Source organism: Cicer arietinum, chromosome 7 (assembly GCF_000331145.2).
Source record: "Cicer arietinum cultivar CDC Frontier isolate Library 1 chromosome 7, Cicar.CDCFrontier_v2.0, whole genome shotgun sequence".
NCBI classification, from domain to species: domain Eukaryota; kingdom Viridiplantae; phylum Streptophyta; class Magnoliopsida; order Fabales; family Fabaceae; genus Cicer; species Cicer arietinum.
The window spans coordinates 56,727,072-56,736,697 of record NC_021166.2 but is presented as its reverse complement, the minus strand read 5'-3'; the positions used below and the strand labels follow the sequence as shown (position 1 = coordinate 56,736,697).

At 24.8% G+C, this 9,626-nt stretch overlaps 1 protein-coding gene across 1 annotated transcript; it reads left to right on the top strand.

Annotated features, from left to right (window-relative positions):
• The first annotated feature begins 651 nt into the window (after positions 1-651).
• Positions 652-3,580, top strand: LOC101503456 (jasmonate ZIM domain-containing protein 1). The gene is made up of 5 exons (XM_004510471.4): positions 652-989; positions 1,375-1,498; positions 2,669-2,916; positions 3,057-3,114; positions 3,228-3,580. Exons 1-5 carry the CDS (start codon positions 827-829, stop codon positions 3,334-3,336), a joined length of 702 nt encoding a protein of 233 aa, XP_004510528.1. The 5' UTR covers positions 652-826; the 3' UTR covers positions 3,337-3,580.
• The last annotated feature ends 6,046 nt before the right edge of the window (positions 3,581-9,626 follow it).

Below are 9,626 nucleotides of genomic sequence, written 5' to 3'. Positions count from 1 at the left end.
TTTAAATAATTGTTATATTTTTATTTAATATTTATCTTTTAAATACTAATTAGTATATTTAATGTTTTACACTTTTCTTTAACGGCTATATTTGTGAAAATATTCAAAAAATAATATAATAAATTAGTTTATTTGTATTCATGTTTTTTGGGGTTTTATTTCCTTCTTATAAGTAGAATCAGATAAAATAATTTATAATCGTAATTTTTAATAAATATTATTATCGCGAATCTAACATCTCAAAAATATTTATTAAATTTCACTGATAATTTTATATTATTACATTTCAACAATATTAATTTATTTTAATACAATTAATTACATAAAACCAAAAAAATGATGAGAGTACTTTCATAAACATCCAATATTTAATATTGATTTACAATGGTGTTTATTAGTGGAAACATCTAGTTGGAGATGCCATAAGTATTACTTACTCACTAAAAACACTTGTTTTTCTCATGTTGGACTTTCAAGTGGTCAGATAGTACTTTGAAGTGAATGAACTTTGAAGCCAGCCTACTTTTCCACACACAAAAAACACGTGCATCAAATAAAAAATAATTAATTAATATCATACAGCAATATTTAATTAATAATGTGCAAGAAAAGTTTATTAAAAAATAAAAAAAATACGAAGATAAAGACCACATGGTCTCACATTTCAGACCAAAGCAGCTTCAAGGAACATGCTTTAGAAAAAGAAAACAAAAAAAAAAAACTTCTCTCATTTCACACCCTCTAACCAAGAAAGTTTCAAAGTTATATTCTTTTGTGAACAAATTTCTTAGTTCACATATTTATTTTGTTAGTGGTTTTGTTAAAAATGTCAACTTTCCCTAATACGGTTTCCGATAGCCAGAGGTCCGGCAAGGCACCGGAGAAGTTCAAATTTTCACAGACTTGTAGTCTTTTGAGTCAATTCTTGAAGGAAAAAAGAATTTCTGGTGATTCTACTCCTGGATTATTTGGGAAAATTAAGCCTAAAGGTACCTTTTTTTTGTTTGTTTGAATGGTTTCTTTCTTATTTCCCTTTCTTAAAAAAAATGGGTCCCTTCTTATTTGGCATTATGTAATGTTAATTTCTATTTTTAATTTATTTTTGGTTTTTTTCCTTGCCAATTAATTATTTGGTTTGTGAATTGTTTATTATTTAATTTAAATCCATTTTTTTTTGTACAAATTTGATTTATGTTCTGTGAGGCTGTTTCAATTTTTTTTTGTCTCATAATGGATGGTTTGGTATTGGAAAATTATTTGTATATTAGTACTTGCTTAGTTACATGTAAATGTTGTATAAAGTTTATGAAATTTACTGATAGATTTTTCTGATGGGTGTATTGTTTTTTTTTTTTTTTGTTATGAAATTTTTAGCAAGTACAAAGGATTTGTTAGGCAACAAGCAAAACTCAGATGGAGGTTTGAGACTAAATGCTTCTGCTATGGATTCTCTTCCCCAGCTTGTGGAAAACCCCTGCATTAAGAAGTCTAATATAAGGTGTGTGTGATAATTTTAATTTATGCAATTGTTCTATAAGAAAGTCTATTATAGAAATTTATAATGTTGTCTATGCTTTTCATGTAAATGTAAATTGGTGAAGACATAGGCTGGTGAATGATTAAATTTTTACATGATCTATGGATCTGTTTAACAAAGTTTTGATGCATTTGGCTAATAACGTTTAGTTAAGGTCGAATCGGCTTGAGTAGGTCTTTACTTAATTCACTATTAGTTGAAATAATATTTGATTAGATTTAATTTAATGCCGAGTTGAACATTGGATCAGTCATGACCCAATTTCTCTAAGCCAAAAGATTGAGATAAAAAAAGAAAGAAAGAAAGATGTGTAGATCTGACTAATTGATGAGTACCAAATCAATATTACTTCAATAGTCACCAAATTAATAATCTGTATATTATAAAGGGTGTTGTTGTATTAAGATTGATTCACCAGATCTCTAACCCACACAATAAATGAATTTATAACTAAAACAAAATTATAACCTAATGTTATTGAACATCAATGGTTGGGTGAACCTACAATACTTTGCAGTTCTTGTCTAATCCAAAGGAGATCCATTTTCACCGAAATTATGGCGGAAAATATAAGTTTAATTGTAGTTTTAGTCATTTTATTTTTAATGATTCACGAAATTTATCATCCTATTTTAAAAATCAACAGTTTTAGTCACTCCCTCTGATTTTTTTAACTAAAACATGATGAAGTGTGATGCTTTAAATAATGTGACATATGATAGGATGATGTAGAACGATTAAAACTCATGAAATTGAAATGAAATGCCGTAAAAACTTAGTTTTCAATTTCAGAAAATTTTCATATTTTTAATTTAATTAATGCATTTGGATATTTCTATATAATAGAATTGTATTTCATGTCATTTAAAATATATCAAATCATCATTTTTATAGTTCAAAAGTTTGAGGGAGAGATTAAAATTGTCAACTTTTTAAATAGGGGGATTAATTATGTGAATTGGTAATAATAGATACACTAAATTGCATCAAGTAAAATATATATATACTCCATTTATGATATTGAAAAAAAAAAGCATTTTTAATAAGTTTTTCATTTTTTTATTTTCTTAAATGATAGTATTTGTTAGTATTTAAAAAAAAAATGTTCTAATTGCTGCTTATTTCATACAGATCAACAAATTCTGAAACTCCTCAATTGACAATATTCTACGCCGGAAAAATGTTAGTATTTGACGCTTTTCGGCCGGAGAAAGCGACGGAAATCATGGAATTGGCCACCAAATTAGCCTCTGAAAATTCAAGCAGGGAGGAAAATCCAACAAGTGCACCTATCACTAGTGAAAAATTAAAGGATTCCAAAGTTCCTCAACCAAAGACTGCCTTAGAAACCCCTAGAGAAAACCAAGTCATTGGTTCTGGTAAGTTAATCAATATCTTCATTTATCCTTATTTGTCGTACATACTATTTTTTTTGGCTTAATTTTGTCGTATATACTTAAGCAAGTAAAAGTTCATACACTAATTCAATGCTACAATAACTTTTTTTTTCCAAAAACAGATATGAGATATCCAAGAAGAGCTTCACTTCTTAAATTCCTTGAGAAAAGAAAAGAAAGGTAAGGACCAATTTTAATTAATTATTTTTAGTCAAAAAAAATTATATTTTATTTGTAAAGTTTTCTTTTTATGTTGGTCAATGCTAATTTAATGGAATTTTTAATTGTTGCAGGGTCATTAGTAGAGGACCATACCAAATTAACAACCACAAAATTGAGGGTAGTAGTTCAGGAGGGGAACCAAAAGAGCAGTGTTCCAAACACTTTGACCTTAACATATAATTATTTAATTCATCATGAACTTTTTAGGTTATACAAGGCAATGGCCAGCCAAATTGCCTTTCCTAACTATGTTATATGTAAGGCCTTCATATAGATTTATATAAGAGATACATATATATTTGTATGTATTATTTTGTGACTCAATTAGGTCCAACACTTCGGATCAAGTCCAAAGATTAATTAGTTTTATTATTGTCATTGGTTAATGATTTTAGATTCAGAAAATTGCAAGTTTTTGTGTTTATATGCGTCCATTTTATTTGTTTTTCCATACTTGGATGGTATTATATAGGAAGGGGAAAATCATAACTTTTAGAGCAAATATTTTTGACAAAATGGGAGATGCATTATTATTATTATTTGTATAAATTAGTTTTACACCGACGTCTAATAATATTCTTGTATTTTGTCAAATTATCTCACTTTTGTTAGAATATTATGAAATTAATGTTGTGATATAATAAAATGTATAAAATTATTTTATATTGTTGAAGTTTATGTCTTTTAAACTCGACATGTGTCTGTCGGTAAATATGTATGTTTTTTGGATCATTATATTGAAGATGTTTGTTTAAGAATAGGGTATGACATTAGGGTTTTGCCTCTTCCACTATTGATTACACACACACACACACATATATATATATATATATATATATGTATATATATATATATAACAAAATTAAAATATAATGATAATTTTATTAATAATAGGACATATTTGAGGGGGTGTGTGTAGGACATATGTCATCATCCTCAACTTCAATTATGTTTTTGAATTTTAATTTCGAAAAAAATTTACACCCGTATTTGCATCCAATTAAAGGGAGTTTTCTATTAGAGTTGAGATCGGTTTTGATGGATATTTGTAATGCTTATTGTGTTTTCATGTCTATTTATTAAATATTTACTTAACCATTATCCTTAATCTCTAAAGTCAATGACTTTTTTATTAATAGTCAATGTTAGTATTTCTAGTACTTTCTTAAAGTGGAAGATGGAATATTTTCTTAAAGTGGAAGATGGAATATGTATCCTTTTTTACCATTCAACTTCTTAATTCGCTCACCTAAGTCTCAAAAGCAATCTTATATTTTTTAGTAATATAATATCAGTAAAATACATTCTATAGTCCTTTATATTACATGAAAATATCAATTTGGTCATTTAACTTTTTTTTTTATCAAGCTAGTTATTTATATTTGTAAATGTAACAATGTTGAACCATTTTTAGTCGTAACCTCGTTTCAATCATTTTTAGTCATAAATTTTTACTAAGAGTTTTGTTATCGATCATATAAAGAACAAAATAATAAATTTTCATATAATTTTATGATCTAGATTAAGATAATTTCACATTTAATTTCAAAAACCCTAATATGCATCTCACTCGAATTCTCTCTAATTCAATTATTTTTCTAAAAGTTGATTGAGGACTTATGTTTTAAAGACTATTGCAATCAAAATCTCTTAAAAATTATACAAGTTTATTGAAAAACTTGAGAGAATTTTGGGTTTCAATTTTACTAGTTTGAAATTTGGGTCAAACATTTACAAATATAAAAGATAAATTTGACATAAAAAAAAAAAAGATAAATAACTAACTTATTAAAAAAAATGATAAATATGTTACTTTGGTGTAACTTAAAGATCTCATAATATATTTTATTTATAATATCTATGTAAAGATTCTTAATCAAATATCAATTAAAATACAATTTAATTGTCTAAAACACATTTAATATTAATTTAATATATTATAAATAATAATGAATAAAATGAGATTACACTGTATTCAAATGAACTAAAAAGCGATGTTGAACACCTTTGAAACGTCTGGATTAAAGTTTGAAATGTTAATTTCATACGAACATCATTTTAATACCTTGTTTTTATTTAAATAAAAGGGGATTCTTATGGAACTAGTTTCTTTTTATTTTTTCAATTAAAAATAAATTTTGATCTAGTTATTATTCAAGACAAAAACATATATATTAATGATCAAATAGAGTACAAGTTTTCTATTATTTTTTACCAAAAAAAGTTTCCTATTATTTGAAATATCATAGGTAACTATGTGATCCTATAGGCAACATTTTTTTTATATTTTAAAAAAATGTACTATCTATTCATTTGTAAGCATTTTACGAAGTGTTAAATAGTTTTAATAAAAATATATTAAGTTAATATCTTTATGAAAAATGTCAATATTATTATGTTAGAAGTCTTATCTTAAATTTAAATATGAAATTTTTTTATTGTACAAATTAATTATGGTGAAATTAATATATCTTTTAAAATTAAAAAAAAAAATAAAGAATTAATGTATTTAGTAATCACTCTTACTTAGATGGTTGAATTGACAACATTCAATATTTTTACAGTAAATTTAGAAGATTCTACGTTACTCCTAATTAAATCAACTTCATCCGGAATTACTATATTCAAAGTTACTCTTGGAAGTTAGTTTTATCAATTTAATCATTGATTATTATCACGTGATATTAATTATTAAATAAATAAAATTTTATACAAATTTTCAATTTTGTAATAATATAATCAAGCAAATGAGATTTATTTATATTTTTAAAGATTGTATTATACATTTTTTTGAAGTTATTTGATCAAGTATAAAAAAATATATGAAAATTAATGGAGGGGTTTTTTGGCAACATGAAAATTAGTGGAGTTGATTTAAACAATAAAAGAAACTATTTAATAATTAAATTATCTTTTTTTTATTCAAAGAAACAATATTCATTAATTCAAATTGTAAAATATATTGATGCAATACAAATTCAAACTATTAAAAATATAAAGATGAATCTACTTGTTATTAATATGACAAAATTCAATTGTTTAGAATACATATCTCTTTAGATCTGTAACATTTACGACACTAAGAACATATCCAACGATAATCAAATAGGTTCGTCGTACGTAAAATTCAGTTAGGGGAGTTCAGTTATGGAGTTGTGTCAAACTGTCATCACAGTTCTCATGAAGGAACCATATTTTCATAATTGAATTATAATAAATTTATAATTGTTACCTTTTTTTTATTAATTTATTAATAATAATAAATTTATGATCGTTACTTTTTTTTATTAATTTATGATTGTTAACTTCTTTTTAATTTATTAATAATAATACTTTTATGATCGTTATTTTTATTTATTTATTATTGTTATAAAAATTTAAGTTCAATTTTATTTTAAATTTAAATTAAAATAATATATAATAATATTAATTGAAATATTAAATTAATATTTTAAGTTGTAATAAAATAAAATATTAATGTATAAATTAAAGTTATATGACATATTTAATGAACCAATATTGCATTCATGGAATAAGAAATGAATTAGTTGGAGATGCTCTAAAGTCACTTATTGAAACTGAATATAAACAATAATAAACATCATATCAAAACAAACGAACAAAATTGTCATATCAAAACAAAAAAATCTAAAAATATTATCGTCAAACGAGAAAATCACAATAAGAAATATAAAAGAAAAATTAAATTTACTTAAAATATATTTATTTAAAAAATAATTTAAACCCAAAAAATGCATAAACCATCCGTATATTTGTGTACACAATTTCAACCATGTTTCTTTGCGTTCACATCGGTTTTTCAACCTAGAGATTATATCCGAATGATTAAAAAACTAAAATACACACACACACAAAAAGCATGCATAAATGGCCAAAAAAAGAAAAGATAATGTGGGGATGAACGATTTAGCCTAGGGCAGGTATTCGACGTGGATCTGGATTTTGTACTGTTAAAAGCGGTGGTTTCACAAGATTGCAGCCGTTAGATTAAGATTAAATGGTTTTGATATTAATTTTTTTAAATTTCATATTAAAATAATAAAAACTATCTTAAACTTTTAGCCGTGTGATTTAGATTCGACGATTCTGAAGTGTTGCCTACTCGCAGTGTCAGCTATAGGTTATCAATTTTCATTCAATGTCGACGCATCGATTTGCGTTGCTTCTTCGTTTTGTACTTACCAGTTACCACGATGAGTGGTTGAAAATGATTTTGCAAAATGAAAGGACAAAACTTAATTGTTTTTTGTTTTACTTTTCATTGTTACTAGTAGTTAAAAAATCTACAGCATTTAATTTTAAATTTTATATTGCACGTGTTTATGTACACACCGATTGTACTTTTGTTTTTAGTTGGTTTAAATAAGATTTGAGTTCATGTGACTATAGAATGTTTTTTCTATGAAGTTTTATATACTTGGATTCAATTTTTCCTAATTTTAAAGAATGTTTGTTGAGTTTGAGTTTCAAAATCTATTTTGAAAATCAATTTATGTCATCAAAGATATTATTAGATTGAGTCGCGAACTATGTCGTTCTCTTTAAAACGTTTTGCTACATTATTTAAATTGAGCAAGACAAACTATCAACCACAAAGTCTCTATGATAAAACAGTTCATATTTACTGTATCGAAATTCCACTGCACCATATAAAATTGTTCTAGAATTATACCTCAATATGGCGGTTAAAGTCACTCTCAATATGACGATTAAAATCGCTATCAACTTGATACTATGACCAGTCTATAAATCAAAAGGACTACTGCATAAAAAATCGTTCTAAAAGACTACGACGCACAAACCGCTAGAAAAGATTACGACACAAAAATTGCTCATAGTGGTATTAGAACTGCTAAAAAATCGACAGGTCTACGACATAAAAACTGCTATAAAAGGATTGTGGTATTAGGACCATTCAAAAATCAACGAAAGTACGACATAACAACTGCTCTAAAAATCGAATGAACAACGGTACAAAATCGTTTTAAAAGATCGAAGGGACATAAAGAAAATGGATAATTGGCTCAAAAATAAGTCGAGTAGAATAGAAAAGAGAAAAAAGATAAAGTTGAGAAATACATCCAACTTTAATGTACTTTTCGGAAGAGTTTCAAACTTATTATATAGTGGTGGAAGCAAACTCACATATGTTTTCTATTTAATGTGAAATTTTAGTATTTATAGAGTTAAAAATTACTCAAAATATAAGAGTTTTCTAATGTGGAACTTCAACAATTTTTAAATTCACACATTAACATACTCTATGTTCTAACACTCTTGAATTTAGTTTTTGAAGTTATACATAGCTTAATAAAATCATGCTACTTGACTTAATAGATTGATTTACGACAATACTTGAAAATAATCACAAAAACAGAGTCAACTCCAGTCCCAACAGTCAATAAAAAACAATAACGATGATCGCATCACATAATTTACTACAACGTTAAGAGTATTTATTGATATGACTCCACTGGAGAACGAATAACTATTAGTAGATTATGTTCGACTATCCTCTTTTGATACATTTAAAAAAATTATTAAATTTTTTTATTGTATGTTTAATCTTTATTGAAAAACTTATTTATTATTCATTAATTTGTTTTCATGATATCAACCCTTAAAATGAACATATAAATAAAATGAATACAAAAAAGTAGTAATGTATTGGCATGCTATAGAGTGTAAAATAATTTACACATGCATTATATCACATTTTAATCTATACTCCGTTCGAAATGAACTGTAAACAAAATTAGTTTATATTTCTTACAATGTAATATAAATATAAATACAAATTAACAACTTTTTTTATTTAATAACAAAATCTCTAAATTACTTTTTTTTCTTTTATATTTCGTATCTATTAAATGCCATTGATAATATTTTTTAATATATATAATTTGAATATTTTTATTTGAAATTCAAGGAGTACAATTATAAATATATTTTTTTTAAAATTTAAATGCAATTGATAATATTTTTTAATATATGTAATTTAAATATTTGTACTTAGAATTCAAGGAGTACATTTATAAATATATATTTTTTTTAAATTAATGTAACAAAATGAATAAATTATAAATAGATATATTTGTGAAACAATTTAGATTACCAAAAAATTATAGACAAAATACTTTATGCGATCTTTTAATTTAATTTTAAATAATAATTCAATTTTTTATTTTTTATTTTTTCTTAAATTGATTATTTACTTAATTTTAAGTAGATTAATAAATAATATAATTCTTTTATAAAAGGTATAGTTCATATCTAAAAACCATCTTTAATAAACCACATGCAAAATTTAAGTTTTGGACAAATTAGATTTATTTGGTAAAATTTATTATGAGTCTTGCGAGGAAAGTAGGAGGATGCCGTGTTAAAAAATGCAACGTGATACACGAGGAAACAAAACCATCCGCCAATGTTGAAATTGCAATGTTTTG